We start from the raw sequence: 22062 nt of genomic DNA, 5'->3' as shown, positions 1-22062 counted from the left end.
AACTGACCTAAGACAGGGAATTTTGTCAGGAATTGTGAAAAACTGAGTTTAAATGTATTTGGCTAAGGTGTATGTAAACTTCCGACATCAACTGTGCATACATACATAGACTTATAAGAAGATGCGTTTTCTGGATGGTGCATGTATTGTACGTTATCAGCTCTGAGGGGTGAGGAGAGTGAGGAGCGTGACAGACAGCATATCTACTAGCTATGAACTGTATTGCACATCTGTCTGGCGCCTAGCATCGGATTTTCATTTGTATCCCAGATGCGATTAGCCTCAACTGTGGTGCGCCAATCCGATTTCTCGTCACGCCACCAGGTTTCGCCTTCCTACAAGACAACCAGCCACCACTGGCTGCTTTCAAAATAACCTGGTGTTCTATTGGGGGAGGGGGGTTGTAGTTGTTTGATTCATACAGCTTCATGGAGAGTGTGTGTGCAAGTTTGTGCCTGTGTGCGCGACCAGGCGTCTGTCATATTGGGTCTTTTGTACCTCAAAGACTGCTCTCTGCCCCCTCTCTCTGATAGGTTCAGGCCAATGTGGAGAAGGCTCTCACCCTGTTCGGCCAGCTGCTCACCAAGAAGCACTTCCTCTTGACCTTCATCCGCACGCTAGAAGCTCAACGCTCTTTCTCCATGAGAGACCGCGGCAACGTGGCGTCGCTGGTCATGACTGCGCTCCAGGGCGAGATGGAGTACGCCACAGGGGTGTTAAAACAGCTCCTCTCAGACCTAATTGACAAGAACCTGGAGAGCAAGAACCACCCCAAGCTACTGTTGAGAAGGTACGGTGCACCATTGGGTTGTGTTGTGTTGGGCTGGTCTATCTGTGTAGCAGTGGGGGGAGAGAGGGTTAGGACCCAGAGAGCACGAACTACCCCAAGCTGCTTCTCAGAAGGTGCGATCCGCTTAGGTTGGGGTGTGGTTGGGTTGGGCTTTGCTATATAATCATCAAGAACCTGGAAAGTGAGTACCACCCCCAACGGTTCTGCTTCGCCGGTACACTCCGCCTGTGTTAGGGTGGGTTGGGCTAGCCTATCTGCGTAGCCTATGAGGTGTAGAAGTGAGCCTGGTAGAAAGGAAAGAGAGCACATTGATCTGCCATAGCTTAGTGGTTAACCGTTTTTTTTGTTATCATTTAGCCGCTTTAGTTATCAGTTAGCTGTCTTAGTTATCAGTTATCCACTCTAACCTGTGTTAGACTAAAGAGGGCCGCTGTAGACGGACAGTAACTGTAGCCTACCTCTCCTCTCTCTCCCCCTCTCCTCCACCTCAGCATTGTCTCTGTCAGGAAGGATTACACCCCCGAGCACACCCACTGACTCCCACAGGAGGCCCAGCCACTCAGCCAGCCACAGGGCAGACAGGACTACTGAGCCAGACAGAGAGAGAGGGAAAAGGGGAGAGGGGGGGTGAGAGGGAAAGAGAGGGGGAGAGGGAAAGAGGGATAAGGAGAGAGATACAGGGAGACAGAGCGAGGGAGGAAGACTGTGAGATGGGGAGAGTGTGAAAGGGGTTGTGGAGTATGGAAAGAGAGGGAATGACAAAGGCGACTAGGAGAGGGAGGGAGGGAGAGACGGGGTGCTAGTGGGAGGATGAATGAGAGATTACAGACAGAGAAAGATGGAGGTAGAGGAGGGTCAAGAGAGAGAGAGAGTGCACGGCACTGGGGAGCGAGAGAATGGAATGTTAAGGGAGTAAATGGGAGAAATATCCCAGGGGAGACCGAGACTGGTAATCAGTTGGGTAAGACCGAGAGAGAGACATGAAGAAAGGGATAGAGCGAAAAAGAGAGAAATGATAGACACAGGAATTAAACATGAAATCATGAAAAGGGGACGTTTTTCCCTCTCCATTGAGAGATATGTAATTAAAATCGAATCAAATAGATGACTTTGAGCCAGTCTGCTGCGGCGGTGAAATTGGCATGATGTTGCTAAAAGCCCCGCTGGAGGAATGTGGCACATATACTGTCCTGGTTATGAAGATGACACACATATTTGAGCTACAGAATTCCCTTTGTGTGTTGGTGTTTTTAGGTTTTAGACGACACTATTCCAAAACATTTTCCATGTTCATTATGAATTATACTACACTTCCATCCACGCACACATGCCCACACTTTCACTCGCTCACTCACTCGCTCACTCACTCACTCACTCACTCACTCACTCACTCACTCACTCACTCACTCACTCACTCACTCACTCACTCACTCACTCACTCACACCAGATTAGTAAGGAGTTGGTGTTCACCAGTCCCCAAGTATTAGGTCAGGTAGTGGCCAAAAGCATGTCCTTTCCTGGTCCACTCTACTTTCAACCCATCTACCTCTCATCTCCCTCTCCTCTATGCGAAGGGAAAGGAACACATTTTGCCCACATCAAACAAATCTGAACAGACTTCTAGGATAGAAAAAAAAAGACTTCCTGACTTTTCTTCTCACAATCTCTGCTCCCAGTCTCAACCCTGGATAACCTGCTAGCTGGCACACACATACACACACACACACACACACAATCCTTGATTCATCCTTTTCTGAGTAATCATAGTCTCTGGGAATGTATTATTCAGGAGACTGCAGCACTGATTCTAAAAGGAGGGACAGAGGAGGGGGTGGGGTGAGAAAACAAAGCTTTCCCCCCTTAAGTCCCTTCCTTTCATACCGTGTCGCAAACACACACGCGCGCACACGCACACACACTTCCCTCGTTGCTGTTAACAAATTAAATGTAGTAAGTCGCGTTAATTACAATGCCTTTTAATTACTTGTGTTTTTAACTTTCTTTCTGGAGGGGGGAACCTTTCTGGAGGCTCCTCATTACGAGCCAGGTTGGTGATTAGCAAGAGACGTTAACGAATTAGACTAATTGCTGTGTTTTTAATGAAGATTGCTGGGTTTGCTTTGAAAAAAGAAATGTGGGTTTTGTTATTTGAGTTAATTTGTTTGTGTGCTGAGAGAAGGGGGGGGGGTGTTTGAAGGATATAGCCTACCAGCATTCTGTGGAATAATTTTAAGTTAAGCTCTTTGAAGTGAACTTCCGTGTTAAATACCTTTTCCCATTGAAAAATTGTGTGTATTTGCTCTGTTACTAGCTCGAGGGGAGGTTGGTCACTTGTTACTAGGAGGAAGAAGGCAGAATTCACTCCAAAATCTCCAACCCTTGTACAGTCGTTCCTCTGTCAGTCAAGTGTTGATTTATGTTGTTGCCATTAAACCTTTGTCATTCCAGAAGATAACGTTTTTCTCTCAATCTTCCTTTTCCTCCCCCCGTCCCCGTAGGACTGAGTCGGTGGCTGAGAAGATGCTCACCAACTGGTTCACATTCCTCCTCTACAAGTTCCTCAAGGTAAGTCTGTCAGGGATGCAAACACGTGTTTCGTGTTCATTAGGCACCAACGTGAAGAAAACTAACTGAAACAGGGAAGGACAACCTGGATTTGACCAATAAGAAAAGCTTGTTTTTGCTTTCCTTTGCAAACGCTTTCTTCTGCTCTGAATTGGTACGTCTACTCAAGTCTCAAGGAAAAGAGAGGGAACACGCAAAAGTAAAGAACCAGCTGGGTGGAAGGAGCAGAGAAATATGAGGAAATGGAGGTAAAGGTGAAGCCAGGGGGAGAAACTAGCACGAGACTAGCAAGAGTTGTAGGTGAGAATCACTGTGCTCGGCAGAAGTCAGAACGATAAAGAAACAAGGCGAGGAAAGGAGAAAAACCAGAGGCCCCGCTAGCCAACCTCTCATTGCCTCGTTGACACATTTCACGCAGCAGAGTGCTTTTTCGCTCCTGACTCGTTAACCTTCTGGTAACTCCTCCATCAACTGCCACTAGCGTTCTCTCAACGTTGGCCCCAAGCTGAGTGTACATTTCAAAACGTTCTACCTTATTAAATGCTGTTTTTCCCCGGGTTAAAATGTACAGGGGAGAAATTGCTACCCGGGAGTGGGTCACTTGTCACCATGCCAATAGCCGTGGGAGGCTTGCTACCTTATCGTTTAGCAGTGCCATAGGCACTGTGGCTAACGGCAGATTGGATTGCACTAATTTTACATTTCATGCATTATCAAACATAACTTTCTCAAGTGAGTAAGCATACTTGTTGTCTTGTGTTTGAAGACTACTCTATTTCCTGTTGTTTCTGACATACCGAAATGAGTGTTGTGTGTATGTATCAGTGACATGTTGCAAGAGCATTTATGTGTGTAAGTGACCTCTCACCTTTGCCCCTGTGTGTGTAGGAGTGTGCTGGCGAGCCTCTGTTCATGCTGTACTGTGCCATCAAGCAGCAGATGGAGAAGGGGCCTATAGACTCCATCACAGGAGAGGCGCGCTACTCCCTCAGCGAGGACAAGCTCATTAGACAGCAGATTGACTACAAGACCCTGGTCAGTACCGCAGTCACAGCTTGAATCACAAAAATAAACAGAACACTTTGACATTATCTCACTGCATCAATCCATTGCCCTGAGAACCGTTCGTCTAGCTGGCTTGGTAATATAGTAGCTAGAATAGCATAGACGTCAATAAAGCGACTTGGCATAACAGTATAATATGGGTTAATATGTCATATGAAACATAGTAGCTGAACTGTCGCGTATCACCGTGTCACCTCACATGCCCACACAAATCGCTCTGCTTCAAGCCTCTAGTCCTGAGACATCCCCCTCCCAAACGGAACTTTGACCTTTACCCCCACACCACACACCCTCTAGACCCTGCACTGTGTGAACCCGGAGAACGAGAATGCCCCAGAGGTGACAGTGAAGGGGCTGAACTGTGACACGGTGACTCAGGTGAAGGAGAAGTTGCTGGACGCGGTGTACAAAGGCAGTCCCTACTCCCAGAGACCCAAGGCTGGAGACATGGACCTAGGTGAGAAGGACACACACACACCTGTGTATGCATCATATACACACACACACACACACACACACACACATACACAGAAATGAGTGCATGCAGACCCACGGACACACACACTAACACCCCTCTCTCTCTCTCTCTCTCTCTGTCCCCTATGTTTGTGTTCAGAGTGGCGTCAGGGAAGGATGGCCCGGATCATCCTCCAGGACGAGGACGTCACCACCAAGATAGACAACGACTGGAAGAGACTCAACACACTGGCCCATTACCAGGCAAGTCTCTCATGCTTTAGGTTTAGATCTCAAAGTTGACGAAGTCATGTCGTTTAATCAATCAGTCAGTCAATTACATTTTATTTGTAGTCTATACTATACAATTACAGATTTACAAAAAAGTTCTGCATCGACGTAGGTTACCACTCGAACATCACTTGGTGTCTGCAGCCACAAATTCATGGGTGTCATATCACCAATTTCCCAGACTGAACCAGGTTTTTCTCTAGGATTCTGTGTGGGGTACAGAGATGAGGTTGTCATTCAAAAATCATGTTAAACACTATTATTGCACACAGAAAGAGTCCATGCAACTTATTGTGTGACTTTTTAAGCACATTTTTTATTATTTAGGCTTGCCATAACAAATGGGTTGAATACTTATGGACTCAAGACATTTCAGTTTCTCATTTTTTATTGTTGTTTTTTTATTAAAAAATCACTTTTACGTTATGGGGTATTGACACAAAATATCAATTTAAGTCATTTTAAATTCAGGCTGTAACACAACAAAATGTGGCAAAAGTCAAGGGGTGTGAATAGGGCTGTGGCGGTCATGAAATCTGTCTGCCGGTGATTGTCAAGCAAATAACTGCCGGTCTCACAGTAATCGACTGTAAATTAACATTAACACGCTTAGCATCTCCTGGCTTCCACGCATAGCCTACAAGCCATTTATGCAGACTGTTGGAACATCTACATTTATTTTTTAAGTTTAAAAAAAATCAATTTAATATAGCCTACACCATCACAATAAATCAATTATTTATTTTAGACAGGTCTAAAGAAACATGATAGGAAGAAAATGTAGTCTATTTCAGAAGAACAGAATAGCATACTCTGAGTTGTCCTTATGTTAGGCCCTGATCTGGCTATGCGATAAGACTGTGTGCTCCACTAGTTCATTTAGCAGACAAGATTTGCTTGGAATTCCCATGGCATACATTTTTTTATTATTTTATAGTATGAGGAATTCAACGTATCATAGCTTACTAAAATAAAAAGGATATTTTCTCCAAACGATTTCAAAGCAAGTGTTCACATGCAGCTATTCTGTGTTGAGCGGGTAACAAAGAAACTGGTCCTCCTATATGCTAATTTAGAGTTATTTATGCAACTTTAATAGTACAAACGTTGGGCTATATGTTTTGATGTTTAATACATTCTATGGCTGCATGATGGGACTCTAATGATGATTTGAAAAAAGTCGCAAGCTGCACACAGCTCATCAGTCTCTCATTCACCATTTGACAAGCACTTGATAATATTCACACCAGACCTCGAATTTCCTGGCGGCATGCCCCTTGAGTGGCCATAATGCCCCCTAAAAAAAATCCATGCCTTTTGCAGCCAAAGTGGCTGTTGTGCCCTTGGGCTGAATATAATAGGCTAATTATAATTCCATTCTCCCGGCTGCCGTGCTAAGATGCACCTCTCACTCACATGGCTCTCTCAGATGTAGCCAATGTCTGTCAAGTGATCGCGTCCTGCTCACAAGCATTTCAGCTAAGAGTCAGCTACAAGTGAATGAAGAATGAAGACGCATCGGGGACACAGCCTCTTATTGAGATCCAAGGCGCATGTTGAAGATGTTAAAACTGTCCACGTTTAGCCTACTTTTTGTCAGCCAACATGATTAAAAGGCCTAACGAACAGCAAAAGCACTAGCCTATGTCAATCTAAACTCAGCAAAAAAGAAATGTCCTCTCACTGTCAACTGTGTTTATTTTCAGCAAACTTAACATGTGTGATATTTGTATGATCACAACAAGATTCAACAACTGAGACATAAACTGAATAGGTTCCACAGACATGTGACTAACAGAAATAGAATAATGTGTCCCTGAACAAAAGGGTGGTCAAAATCAAAAGTAACAGTTGGTATCTGGTGTTGCCATCAGCTGCATTAAGTACTGCAGTGCATCTCCTCCTCATGGACTGCAGCAGATTTGCCAGTTCTTGCTGTGAGATGTTACCCCACTCTTCCACCAAGGCACCTGCATGTTCCTGGACATTTCTGGGGGGAATGACCCTAGCCATTACCCTCCGATCCAACAGGTCCCAGATGTGCTCAATGGGATTGAGATCCGAGCTCTTCGCTGGCCATGGCAGAACACTGACATTCCTGTCTTGCAGGAAATCACTCACAGAACGAACAGTATGGCTGGTGGCATTGTCATGCTGGAGGGTCATGTCAGGATGAGCCTGCAGGAAGGGTACCACATGAGGGAGGAGGATGTCTTCCCTGTAACGCACAGTGTTGAGATTGCCTGCAATGACAACAAGCTCAGTCCGATGATGCTGTGACACACCGCCCCAGACCATGACGGACCCTCCACCTCCAAATCGATCCCGCTCCAGAGTACAGGCTTCGGTGTAACGATCATTCCTTCGAGGATAAACGCGAATCCGACCATCTCCCCTGGTGAGACAAAACCGCGACTCGTCAGTGAAGAGCACTTTTTGCCAGTCCTGTCTGGTCCAGCGATGGTGGGTTTTCGCCCATAGTTGCCGGTGATGTCTGGTGAGGACCTGCCTTACAACAGGCCTACAAGCCCTCAGTCCAGCCTCTCTCAGCCTACTGCGGACAGTCTGAGCACTGATGGAGGGATTGTGCGTTCCTGGTGTAACTCGGCCAGTTGTTGTTGCCTGTCCCACAGGTGTGATGTTCGGATGTACCGATCCCGTGCAAGTGTTGTTACACGTAGTCTGCCACTGCGAGGATGATCGAATCAAATTTATTTATATAGCCCTTCGTACATCAGCTGTTATCTCAGTGCTGTTAAAAAAAAACATGATGGATCAGCTGTTCATCCTGTCTCCCTGTAGCACTGTCTTAGGCGTATCACAGTACGGATATGGCAATTTATTGCCCTGGCCATATCTGCAGTCCTCATGCGTCCTTGCAGCATGCCTAAGGCACGGTCATGCAGATGAGCAGGGACCCTGGGCATCTTTCTTTTGGTGTTTTTCAGAGTCAGTAGAAAAAAAAAAAAGCCTCTTTAGTGTCCTAAGTTTTCATAACTGTGACCTTAATTGCCTGCCTTCTGTAAGCTGTTAGTGTCTTAACGACCGTTCCACAGGTGCATGTTCATTAATTGTTTATGGTTCATTGAACAAGCATGGGAAACAGTGTTTAAACCCTTTACATTGAAGATCTGTGAAGTTATTTGGATATGATGGTGAATTTTTCTTTGAAAGGCAGGGTCCTGAAAAAGGGACGGTTTATTATCCCCCATAGCACAAAAGTTGACCTATTCTATTGGTCAATTTGTACCTCTGTGCAATAAATAAATATTCCAAACATTCTCTGGGACAGCTGTAGGATGCGATAGATCCCAAATGAACACAATGATAGAACATCGCTCTGAGATGCACAAATAAGATATACCATTTAAAATGTGTGCATCTTAATCAACAAGATTCAGCCATAAATCTTCTTGTGACAGGGGGAATGGAAGTGTGTTGTGTGCAACAGGGAGGGGCAATTGAATGCAAGCTTCACAAAAAAAGATAAAATTGTATATTAAAAAATGTCTGTCTATGGGGAACATGGTTTACGTGTTATGCTCAACCCACATAAAAACACCAGAAAATAGCCAAAAACAGTAGAACCAGCTCACCTGCTTTTACACTATGATTTGACTAGTAGATGTTCAATGGTTTTTTTCTTCAGTATTTAAAAATAAATAGTTTTACCATATAAATATTTGAGTTCAGGTCACGTTAATTGACATGCTTGACCTCGAAATGAGGGACAGGTTGTTGTTTTTTTTAACCTGAAAATGAATCACTAATCACATTAAATAGATAATAATCTTCAAGGAATGACTTTCCCAAAGTAACAAAATAACGGGCTTTACAATGATGGTGAAAACTTGGAGAAGCTTTGAGTTTAAGTGGGTAGAGATGTTCAGGAAATTCCGAGGGACATGCCAACATTTTGGCCCTTTAGCAAGTCTTTATTCATATTTAAAAAATCATATTTATTGCATTTTCATGTGGTCTATAATAAAGGGCACTTCACTTCATATAACAGGCTTTTCAAATCCAATAATGGTGCACAATTTCTTCAGATATCAAAGGGACGCAAAAGGGACTCATTTCGTGAAACGACTCTCATGCTACTTGTCTACTGATTATAAACATATTTTTGCTGTCACACCAATAACACCGTCAGTCATTGAGCTTCGGGATTTGTAGTACTGACTCCGACTAAAAAAAAAGTATTGGTCGACCAAGTCTTTTCCAAACGTGCATTTTTCCATATATAGACACATCCTTTGTGTTTTGATCCAAATTCGCTATATCCACTGAGCTTGTCTAATGCTTTAAGAGCAGTGTTTGATGAAATAATTAAGACACACAGATGACTAGAGGGAGCCGGACCGCAACTGATTTGATTGTGCTGGGCCGACCTGAGACTTGCTGCACTGTAAACATGTTTTTTTTTTAAATAACAGTTAGTGACTGTGTGACTAGCACTCGTTGTCTCTTTCGCTCTCCTCCCTGCTGTAGTGACGAGTACAGAACATCAGCAGTGTTTATCATGCTGTCTGTGTTGCTGAAGCTGCATCATAATGCAGGTAGCCTGGTAACCGAAAGGTTGCAAGATCAAATCTGTTCTGCCCCTGAACAAGGCAGTTAACCCACTGTTCCTAGGCCGTCATTGAAAATAAGAATTTGTTCTTTAACTGACTTGCCTAGTTAAATAAAGGTAAAATGAAAAAATCATAATTACAACCAATTCTGACTGAAAAGTTATGTTACCGAAATCCCTCGTTTAGGGGAAACGATCCCTATGTCTCTCTTCACATGACTAATGTATGCATCGCCTGCGCGTGACCAATAGGGCTTGTAGTAACATGTCATAATCATATTCATAAATTGGTAATAACAAACACCGAACACCGTAATACATGTGACAGCAAAATGGATGCAGATCATGTGACAAATAAACATGAAATTGGGGGAATGTTTGGTTGCTCAGGGGGTAAAGGGGAAGTCAAATGAGTGGAATAATAAATTTGACAAAAAATACTTGATCAAGAAAAATGAGGTAAGGAGCAGGCGTTGCATACATATTATGCCAAACAGGTGCTGTTTGTTCACAATATCATTTTTGGGATCATTTGAAGCAATGTAAACAACACAAAATAAATTATAAGCTACCGAAGAGTCTGTTGCAACCCCCCGGCTTTTATTACAGAAAATACTTCTTTAACGATGTTGGTCCCTGCTGACGCAATGGCATCACGCATTTGCTGCAGATTGGACGGCGGAACCGCAATTTTCGCCCACAGACTGCTGCTGACTGGATGATTTTTGTTTGTCTTACCGTTCTCTGGAAACCCAAAAAACTGTTGTGCATGGAAAGCCCAGGAGGGCGGCCGTATCTGAGATACTGGATCCAGCGGGACTGGCACCGACGATCATACCACGCTCCAAGTCACTTAGGTCACTCATTAAGCCCATTATAGCGTTACATTTTACAGTAGCTGGATGCCTGTCTGCCTGATTTATATAGCAAGTCATGGCCACGTGACTCACTGTCTTAAAAAGCGATCCATTTTCGTGAACAGGGCTGTACCTAATAAACTGAGTGTATATATCTAACTGTTTTGATGTTCCCTATATTCCCAGGTAACGGATGGCTCAGTGATCGCCCTGGTGCCCAAGCAGAACTCTGCCTACAACATCTCCAACTCCTCCACCTTCACCAAGTCCCTCAGCAGATACGGTGTGTGTTTGCGTTTAGATAGGCAGCCCAATTCTGATCTTTTTTATCCACTAACTGTTTTTTTGACCAATCACATCAGATCTGTTCAGATCTTTTTCAGAGCTGATCTGATTGGACAAAACACCAACTCGTGGAAAAAAGTGTTGTGCTTTTCTGTGAATATGTTTCAGAAAGCACTGCTAAACATGAGAAATATCAATAGAAATTATGCATTTGTGCCAAGTCTTGACAGTAAGGTTTTAGAGTGATGTAAGTGACTAGAGACTACCCCCTCTCCCCTCTCTTGATCCCCTCTCTTCCTCTCATATCCTATCTCTATCAAATGTCACATAATGCATTCATCTGAATCCGAACCATGTCCCCTCTACCCCATCTTCCCGTCCAGAGAGTATGTTGAGGACGGCCAGTAGTCCAGACAGCCTGCGCTCCCGCACCCCCATGATCACGCCCGACCTGGAGAGTGGCACCAAGCTGTGGCACCTGGTCAAGAACCACGACCACTCGGACCAGCGTGAGGGCGATCGCGGCAGCAAGATGGTCTCTGAGATCTACCTGACCCGCCTGCTCGCCACCAAGGTAAAACAAAGTTTGACACTTCCCTTCTCCACAGCATTGCAGAGCTCACACACACACACAGGCTGACAGGTATGCAGGCAGGGTGATTGGTTGAGCCTTCTTTGGTGCGTGACAAAACACAAAACAATGGCAGACAATTTCTCTCCCCTCGTATCTAAAACTAGTTGTAACCACGAACTTCAATGACTAATATTCCTGCACCCCGATAACATCGTCGCCGAAAAGGGCTTGTTAGCGAGCCCTTTATAAAGCCATGTTGTCTTATAAAAAAATGGCTGACATTAGCTAAACTGCGTCTAGGCTCTGGAGTTCATGGGCACATAGACATGTCACATAGGTTTCAGGAGCCAGCTGGTTAGATATGATTCCACCATGGGCAACAACAACTGGCTACTAGTTCATTTTCAGCCACATATGTTCAACTCATAGCTAGTATATCCACCACATTCAGAAAGATGGCTACTGACTGAAATGTAGCTAGCTATTATGCTGAATCACACTAGGGATTAAACATTTTCTGAAAATCTACAGAGTTTCTATACCTGGGAAATAACTTAACAATCAGAATTGCCCATTTGAAAGCATTTTAAAACCAAGGTAGGGTTATTCAGGGTTCCCTCAAAATAAGATTTTTGATGTGCCACATTGCCGTCTTGGATGCACCACTATGTAAAGATTTTACAGCAAGTGAAACTGATATTTAGTAATGATAGAATAACTTTGGTCGCCAATGACATTGTTGTGAATTGCTAAACAGGCCGTTCATAAATTCAGAGCGTTATCATGTTCCTCAATTAATTCAACGCATTTTGGCAGTAGGCTCGACACAGAGCGCACCCCGAGTAGGTCATAGCGTTGCCGAATCATGCAAACTTTGTAACGGCAGTCAAACGAGAGTCAAATGACCAAAGTTGCTAAGCTTGCTAGGTAACCTCCAACGAATGACAGAATATCTCCTATTTGGCTAAATCAAGTTGATGATTATACAGATATCAGATCAGCTCATGATTAATGGAGAGATGAAGAGTGGAAATTGTTTAAATATCAAGGTGGGGACCAATTTTGTTAAAAAATATCCATATCTACTCTCATACCGTTTCTTGAGCCCACATTCTCTACCGAAGCGCTCATATTGGCAGCAATACGAGACAGCGCAGAGAAGTTGGGGGACATTTTATGGCTTTATTTTGACATGCATAGGCAAGACGTGCTTTGATAATGCAACCGATCGATTATAGATTAAAGTTAGGAATTTTTTATGCAATTTCTGGTTTCAGTGTGATTGGGATGATAGGAAAATAGCCTAGTCTATATAGAGGCCCTAGGCTCAACACCAGTTTAAATCAATGTACCGGGATCCCGGTTCCCCGTGTTATACCCTATCTAGCCAACTAATCGTCTTATTCTTTGATGCATTTTTTTGTCAACTTGCTCATATCAAGCAATAGACAGTTTGTGGAAAGGTACAAATAACAACTAGTGGACACGTTTTATGAATGATCAGGCAGTGGAACTAAAATATATTGGTAGCTCGCTGGTGACGCTTTTATTCATTTCACAATTAATTAAGCTGGGTTTCCCAGGTCGTTCGGTGCTTACTGCTAATGCCGGCGAGGAAGCTAAACAGGCGGCTTTGCAGCGCGTCTGTATGACGGTTCACACCCAAGAAGGCTCAACCAATCACCCGACGTAAACTGATGAATATGAATGACTTTGCCGACAGCTATCCTTTAAAAGGAGGATAGCTCCTCCAATAAAGAAAAACAACACCCACTGTCCAAGCTCGAACCGCTTTCCTCCCGCAGCCAGCTCGCTCATTGACCTTTGTTTCCCAGGCGACTGGCTCAGAGGCTCATTAACATTTTTCATAACCTTTTGCATGAGGAGGTGCAGCTCCCAAACGCTATGTTGTGTCTTAATTAGCAGCCTGACCTTTGGCTATTGAGCTGTTTGGTGTTAGCTGGAATCGGGTCCCGGGCGATGGGGGGGGGGGGCTTTCTCCTAGGACGTAGAACATTTTATCGGTACCCTCAAGGCAGTGTTTGAATTGATTAATGGGATGTCCATATTTTTGTTCTAGCCCAGCTATAAAACACACCTTGGTTCAAGCGCTTCGAGATGAGTTGGTTTGTGTTGGGCTAGAACAAAAATGTGCATTCCTTCAAGTAACCGGGCCCAGGTTTGCTGTCCAGAGTTGCGTTCGTAAGGGTGCGTCGTACTGAACATTCCAGATGGAAATGCTCTTGCAGGTAGAAGGCTCTTGTTTCTATCTGATCGTTCCACAACGTGAATGCAGCCCAGCCCATGTTTTACTGAGACTGGTACTAGTGACACTAGTATTAAGCACTAGAGCCGGTGTTATGCTATTAACCAACAGCCTGTTACTTTCTTCTCCTCCATGCCTTGTTGGTAGCATATCATCTATCAGGCGCAGAATGCCCCACAATACCATGCAGTCATTTACAGGCGCTAACTACGTTAAGGCGTTTTTTGCTCACCCTTGCAATATCTCTCCCCTGTTCTTTTCTCATTATCTTGTGATTTCCATTGTTACTTCAGGTAGAAAAGTGCACGGTTAGGAATATGGGGGTTGGAGTGTTTCTAATCATTAACGCAAGTGGGAGGACAACAGGAGACTTAGCCAAGTGTAGTTTCATCTTATTGTAATAGTGCCTGATACTTTCGATTCTTCCCAAAAGTGCATTCATCCGCAGAGTGCACACCCTGCCAATCTGGCTCTCCAAGCAGCCTCAATCAAATGCTCCAAGTATTTGAAAGAAAACCAATACTTTTTTAACCCAGGTCTGTGATTCTTCACCATCTTCCTTCTCGTCTCCCCAGGGTACGTTGCAGAAGTTTGTGGACGACCTGTTTGAGACTATCTTCAGCACGGCCCACAGAGGTAGCGCCCTGCCACTCGCCATCAAGTACATGTTTGACTTCCTGGACGAGCAGGCCGATAAACACTCCATTTCCGACTCGGACGTACGGCACACGTGGAAGAGCAACTGGTGAGTGGGTCAGGGCAGTTTGTGCATGCGTGTTGGGTGTGTGTGTGACAGAGGGAGGAAGAGCAAGTGTGTGTGAGGCAGGTTGTCTAAGAGGGTATATGTGACACTGTGTGAGAGAAGTTGGGTAATAGTGTTTTTCCTGGCAGTGTTTGGGGGTGAGTGTTAGGGACAGAGGAGGCTGGTGGAAAGAGCTATAGAAGGATGGGCTATTTGTAATGGCTGGAATGGAATATGGAACAGCATCAAATACATCAAACATATGGAAACCACGTTTGACTCCGTTCCATTTACTCCATTCCAGCCATTACAATGAGCACGTCCTCCTACAGTGGCAAGAAAAAGTGTGAACCCTTTGGAAATAACTGGATTTCTGCATAAATTGGTCATGACATTTGATCTGAGGTTCATCTAGGTCACAACAATAGATAAACATAGTCTGCTTAAACTAATAACACACAAACAATTATACATTTTCATGTCTTTATTGAATACACCGTGTAAACATTCACAGTGTATGGTGTGAAAAGTATGTGAACCCTTGGATTTAATAACTGGCTGACCCTCCTTTGGCAGCAATAACCTCAACCAAATGTTTTACGTAGTTGCGGATCAGACCTGCACAACGGTCTGGAGGAATTTTGGAACATTCCTATTTACAAAACTGTTTCAGTTCAGCAATATTCCTCGGATGTCTGGTATGAACTGCTCTCTTGAAGTAATGTCACAGCATCTCAATCGGGTTGAGGTCAGGACCCTGATGGCCACTCAAGAAGGCATATTTTCTTCTGTTGAAGCCATTCTGTTGTTGATTTACTGTGTTTTGGGTCGTTGTCCTGTTGCATCACCCAACTTCTAATGAGCTTCAATTGGCCAACAGATAGCCTACATTCTCCTGCAAAATGTCTTGATAAACGTGGGAATTCATTTTTCTGTCTGATAGCAAGCTGTCCAGGCCCTGAGGCAGCAAAGCAGCCCCAAACCATGATGCTCCCTCCACCATACTTTACAGTTGGGATGAGGTTTTGATGTTGGTGTGCTGTGCCTTTTTTTCCTCCACACACTAGGGAGAGTAGCAGCAGTGCTGAACTTTCTCCATTTATAGACAATTTGTCTTACCGTGGATACAAGCATTTCGCTACACTCGCATTAACATCTGCTAACCATGTGTATGTGACAAATAAAATTTGATTTGATTTAAAATTTGATTTGATTTGATTGATGAACATCAAGACTTTTAGAGATACTTTTGTAACCCTTTCCAGCTTTATGCAAGTCAACAATTCTTAATCTTAGGTCATCTGAGATCTCTTTTGTTCAAGGCATGGTTCACATCAGGCAATGATTCTTGTGAATAGCAAACTCAAATTTGGATTTTTTTTTCATAGGGCAAGGCAGCTCTAACCGACATCTCCAATCTTGTCTCATTGATTGGACTCACGGTTAGCTGACTCCTGACTCCAATTAGCCTTTGGAGAAGTCATTAGCCTAGTGGTTCATGTACTTTTTCCAACCTACACTGTGAATGTTTCAATTAGAGGTCGACCGATTATGATTTTTCAACGCAGATACCGATTATTGGAGGACCAAAAAAGCCAATGCCGATTAATCAGCCAATTTATTTAAAAAATAATAATGTTAATGTATTTGTAATAATGACAATTACAACAATACTGAATTAACACTTATTTCAACTTAATATAATACATCTATAAAATCAATTTGGCCTCAAGTAAATAATTTTTATTTCTTTGTAATAATGACAATTACAACAATACTGAATGAACACTTATTTTAACTTAATATAATACATCAATAAAGTCAATTTAGCCTCAAATAAATAATGAAACATGTTCAATTTGGTCTAAATAATGCAAAAACAAAGTGTTGGAGAAGAACCTAAAAGTGCAACATGTGCTATGTAAGAAAGCTAACGTTTCAGTTCCTTGCTCAGAACATGAGAACATATGAAAGCTGGTGGTTCCTTTTAACATGAGTCTTCAATATTCCCAGGTAAGATGTTTTAGGTTGTAGTTATTATAGGACTATTTCCCTCTATACCATTTGTATTTCATTAATCTTTGACTATTGGATGTTCTTATAGGCACTTTAGTATTGCCAGTGTAACAGTATAGCTTCCGTCCCTCTCCTCGCTCCTCCCGGGGCTCGAACCAACAACACAACGACAACAGCCACCACATCGAAGCAGCGTTACCCATGCAGAGCAAGGGAAACAACCACCCCAAGGCTCAGAGCGAGGGAAGTTTGAAACGCTATTAGCTCGCGCTAACTAGCTAGCCATTTCACTTCCGTCACACCAGCCTCATCTCGGGAGTTGATAGGTTTGAAGTCATAAACAGCGCAATGCTTGACGCACAACGAAGAGCTGCTGGCAAAATGCACAAAAGTGCTGTTTGAATGAATGTTTACGCGCCTGCTTCTGCCTACCACCACTCAGTGAGATACTTGTATGCTTGTATGCTCAGTCAGATTATATGCAACACAGGACACACTAGATAATATCTAGTAATATCATCAACCATGTGTAGTTAACTAGTGATTATGATTGTTTTTTATAAGATAAGTTTAATGCTAGCTATAAACTTACCTTGGCTTACTGCATTTGCGTAACAGGCAGTCTCCTTGTGGAGTGTAACGAGAGAGAGGCAGGTTGTTATTGCGTTGGACTAGTTAACTGTAAGGTTGCAAGATTGGATCCCCCGAGCTGACAAGGTGAAAATCTGTCTTTCTGCCCCTGAGCGAGGCAGTTAACCCACCGTTCCTAGGCCGTCATTGAAAATGAGAATGTGTTCTTAACTGACTTGCCTAGTTAAATAAAGATTAAATAAAGGTGTAAAAACAAATATATATATATATACTGTGTGTGTTATTAGTTGAAGCACACTATGTTTGTCTATTGTTGTGACTTAGATGAAGATCAGATTCCATGAATTCCATGACCAATTTATGCAGAAACTCAGGTGATTCCAAAGGGTTCACATACTTTTTCTTGCCACTGCATAGTTTGTCCCACCAGCCTCCTCTGGTTATGGTTAACTCAAATGTGTTCCCTCTCTCCCCCCCTCTTTCACCCCTCTCCCAGTCTTCCTCTGAGGTTCTGGGTGAACGTGATCAAGAACCCCCAGTTTGTTTTCGACATCCACAAGAACAGCATCACGGACGCCTGTCTGTCTGTGGTGGCCCAGACTTTCATGGACTCCTGTTCCACCTCAGAACACAAGCTGGGCAAAGACTCACCCTCCAACAAGCTGCTCTACGCTAAAGACATTCCCAACTACAAGAACTGGGTGGAACGGTACGGCTAGTAGTTGTGTTATGCACCTGGCAGACATTTTGGATCAGGTTGAAAATGAGGCCCTTGATTTCACTTTGTTTAAGATTGGGATTCAAACAGGGTTTTATCCTCTTTTTAAACCATTTGATGCATCATATGATGTATCGTACTGTATGAAAGAGTCATTTGCACCGTTCAAGATAAGGTATTTTGTAACAATGTCTTACTCTTAAATAATTTCTGGGTAACAATTAATTACCTTACTGTAGTAGTTTTCAATTTAATGGTCCAATTTTTTTTATTTTTATGTATGCGTTTTAGCAAAATAACTTTCTCAAGCAAGAATATTGCTAGGACTGTCTGGGAGTGGTCTGGGTGGGGAGGGGAAAACTGAAAACTAGCCGTTACTGGCTCTTTGTTATTGGTCTATTAACCAATTTACCGCATGGTGATATCACCAGGCAAGGAGAAACGTCACCCATGTAATACCTGCTGATTAGAAGGTCCTGTGTAGACCAGGACCTATCAATAACACTGATCACATTTTTTACACTTTTACAGTGTTACTTTCATCAGCTGTTGTACAATATGATACAAAACACAGGAGAAAACTGAATTTGACTGCGCCGGGCCTTTGATATATATTCTAAACTTGAGAATTCTACCGATAGGGTTAATGGCAAGCGCCTCGATGAATCATTTGGTCTTTTGATCCTCTCTCCTATCCCTTCTTTTTTTCCCCTCGCTGTCTCTTCTCCCTCTCCTTTCTTTCTTTCTTTCTCTCCTCTCTCTCTCTCCTTTAATCACCCTACTTTAATCCTGTTGCCTCTCTCAGGTACTACTCCGACATCTCGCGGATGCCTGTCATCAGTGACCAGGATATGAGTGCGTACCTGGCGGAGCAGTCGCGGCTCCACCTCAGCCAGTTCAACAGCATGAGCGCCCTGCACGAGATCTACTCCTACATAGTCAAGTACAAGGACGAGGTGAGGACAGTGGCCACCGTTTAGTTTGTTTGTTTGCTCATCGAGCCTTTATTTAGAAAGGATTGCACCCTACTTTGGAATATATCACTTTGAGAAGCTGCTCTGTTGTTGCTCTCAACTACTGCTTTTGTCAAATTAATGTGACGGTTTCTCACTGTTCTTCTCCCTCCTCTCTCTCTCATTCGCTATTGCCCTCTCTCTTTCTCTCCATCCCTCCCCTTTGTCTCTTTCTTCTCTCTGTCTCTCGGTCTCTCTCTCTCTCTCTTTTTCCATCCTCAGATCCTGTCAGCTCTAGAGAGGGATGAGCAGTCGCGGAGGCAGAGACTCAGGAGCAAGCTGGAGCAGGTCATTGACACAATGGCCCTGGCCAGCTGAGGAATGACCCTTCCTCTCATCCGATTCTTCTCCATCTTCCTCTCCGTCTCTCCTCACCCAGAGAAAATGAAACTCAGACAGTGTGGTTTTCAAACCCTCCTAAAAACACATGATGAGCTACTGCAAAGGACAGAAGGCAGTACACTGCACAGGGGCAATTCAGCAGTACTGGGCGGGCCTGTGCGTGTGTGTATGTGTGTGTAAATGCAGGTCTATAAGTGTGTATGTGTGTCAGAGACCGGGGCACTGGACATTTCGTCGCACACACACCGAGAGACAACGTCACCGGAAAGCATTTTGATTATCGTAGCTGTTGTCGTCGTGGTTTTGTTTCTCCGCTGTCGGTTTTCCTGGATTTTGTCTTCGCTGAAGCCGTGTCTCGGGTAGCCAGGATGGGAGTTTTGGAATGGAACTCCGTTTTGGCATCACGAAAAGGACGGAACATTGTTTGGACATGGGCCTTTCTCGGAGCCAATGAGAGAGTGGCTCCTCGGGTCACATGATTCCTGTAGGAGTCAAAGACATTATTACAGTTGTTTTTGTTTTCGTATCATTTAAAAAAAATAAATGTAATCAACTGCCCACTCTGATCTCTCGCCACCTGTGTTACTGCTGAATTTGCACAATTTACAGAAAAGTTACAAAGGAAGACTATATAGATATTATATATAAATACAACTACATTTTTAAAGAAATGAAGATTAGGGTTAAAACATTTCAGTTTTTAGCTGACAAACACAATTTTAAAAATCCATCTGTTGAAACAATGAAATTTGATATTTCAAGCAACAAAAAAAATCTACATTAGAAGAATAAAACAACCGCAAAAGAAAAATAAACAAAAGTTATCCTGTGCCATGTTTTTGTTGTTGTTGTGAAGTGCAAAGACATTTTGTTAGATGGAATATGCTACCGTATGATTTAAATATAAGTATGCCTCGTGACTGAAATGATTCTCTGAGTAATAAAAGATGGGAAGATACGAAAATGTAAAATATCTAGGGAAGAAGAAAGCAACTTTGTCCCTTAGGGCCACCATAGGAAGGGCATCTCATTATATTGTCATATTTCTGTATTGGAAAGTTGGGCTGGAGAGGTCCTGCGAAAATAAGAATTTGCTGTCATTTCCGATTTGTCGTGCAATCTCGTTTTTTGAAAAGCATCACAGACTCACGCAAGCGTTGCTTCTTTTCCTAAACACTTCAGATTAAATCTAGTTTGAAGGCTAATTTGTATCTTCCAGGGCTAAAGAATTTGACAGTTTATGCTACAGTGGTTGACCAATGTAGATCATTTCACTACTTGAACCAATAACCATCTATAAGCTACCCCACCACCAGTTAGCATCACTACATCTGATTGGCTGAGCATGGCAGGAAATGACCAATGCTGAGTGGGGTCATAGTTCAACGAGTGCACATGTGATAGAACATCCACTTTACCTGACATGTGACCTGAAATAACGTATTGGGTACAGTACATCTTGAGGGGCTGCGAACGGGAGGAAAACCCAGTTTTACCCCTAAACGAGTCTCGTTTCTCCACCCCTATACAACCGGAAATCCACCCTCCTTCAGTATTTCTCTTAATCTCTTCTGTACCTCCCTAGGCATTCTCTCATCCTCGTAACATCCAACGACAACAACAAGAACAGTCAAACTCTTGGTGGTTCCAGACTTGGTCCACCTATCCACTAGTGTTAGCTTCAGAATGTGTTCTCAGTCAACTTAACTGGTAAAATAAGGGTTAAATAAATAGCTAAATGGGGTCAGGTAGGGCTTTACTAAGCCTCAGTTTAAAATGACAAAGTGGAGAAAGACAGAAAGCCTTTTCCAGCTCCAGGCCCCTCTCGCTCATCTCTTCCCAATGCTATTATGCAGATAATAGGCAAGGTGACGGTAGTATGGTACGGAAATCTCCTTCTCTCCTAACCCAGAGATATGAGACGAGACTGGGCTTTAGCTCTCACCCATAGGGGGGTTGGGACTGGGGAGAAGAGGCACCCTCCACTCATTAGCAACACAAGGCTAAGTAATCCCTTAGCTCCCCTGGCACTTGTTTCCATCTAAACAACCCCTAATGCCATGTGTGGCTTAAGCTTTTTTATATACTTCTCTCTTAAGATAATTGTTATTCTTGCTCTTCTATTTTCCCTTCTTTTTTTTGAAGTTTTGGAAGTTTGACTTTGTGGTGCGATGTTTTTTGTGTTTTTTTAATTGCTTGCCCAAAACCAAACTGTGGTCTAATGTATTTTTGTTTGATTTTGTACATTGTATTTACTTAGTTTTTTTTTCATGATGATGACGTGAAATGAAGCTTTTGGCAAATTTTATTGTAATGGGGTTGTTTAAGTTGTTTTTCCTCGTCTCTCTTTTGAACATGTACATTGTGCGTAATACGGTACGCCGGAGATAAAGACGTCTTTGGTTTATCTGAAGTTGAAGTACTTTACCGATCTAAAGGTTTCTTTTCTGTTCTCCACAATTAGTGGAAAACATTGCATCAGATAAGCATCTGTGTCTTTTCAAGATTGAATGAGTGACTTGATGCTATAATCCACATCTTAATTTTTTTTTAACCATCAGGGCTATCATTTTAATCGGAAATAAATGCTGTTGCAATTCAATGTATGCCAGGTTCCTTCAAATATTCCTCTGCACAGAAATGAAGAAAAAAACACCCCTAAATAGACAGGACACATTGGTACATCTCAAATGGCACCATAATGCCTATCTATTGCACTATGGCAGTGGTCAAAACTAGTGCACTATATAGGGGATATGGTGCCATTTTGGACACAGGCATTGATGTATACAGCTATATTGCATTCCTGTTGTACCTTTCTCTACATATCGGACCGTTAACATACGGGTGCGAGCATGGTCCCAGATCAGTTTATGATGTGTGGCCAAGACAGTATTAACAATGTATAGAGAGGACT

At 43.2% G+C, this 22062-nt stretch overlaps 1 protein-coding gene across 2 annotated transcripts in view; it reads left to right on the top strand.

Annotated features, from left to right (window-relative positions):
- Positions 1-21751, top strand: part of LOC112233724 (plexin-A1-like) — a 327164-nt gene extending 305413 nt beyond the window's left edge. For both annotated transcript variants that reach the window (XM_042300320.1, XM_042300324.1), the window contains exons 22-32: positions 534-790; positions 3290-3356; positions 4245-4391; positions 4719-4878; positions 5038-5141; positions 10785-10881; positions 11267-11457; positions 14299-14468; positions 17569-17781; positions 18596-18746; positions 19026-21751. In XM_042300320.1, the coding sequence (XP_042156254.1) occupies positions 534-790; positions 3290-3356; positions 4245-4391; positions 4719-4878; positions 5038-5141; positions 10785-10881; positions 11267-11457; positions 14299-14468; positions 17569-17781; positions 18596-18746; positions 19026-19121 (1653 nt within the window). In that variant the 3' untranslated portion in view covers positions 19122-21751. The remainder of the gene's footprint in view (positions 1-533; positions 791-3289; positions 3357-4244; positions 4392-4718; positions 4879-5037; positions 5142-10784; positions 10882-11266; positions 11458-14298; positions 14469-17568; positions 17782-18595; positions 18747-19025) is intronic.
- Positions 21752-22062: the final 311 nt, after the last annotated feature.

The sequence above is a fragment of the Oncorhynchus tshawytscha genome, linkage group LG02, assembly GCF_018296145.1.
Source record: "Oncorhynchus tshawytscha isolate Ot180627B linkage group LG02, Otsh_v2.0, whole genome shotgun sequence".
NCBI classification, from domain to species: Eukaryota; Metazoa; Chordata; class Actinopteri; order Salmoniformes; family Salmonidae; genus Oncorhynchus; species Oncorhynchus tshawytscha.
The sequence above is the reverse complement of the archived record's forward strand: the minus strand, read 5'-3'. Positions and strand labels throughout refer to the sequence as shown.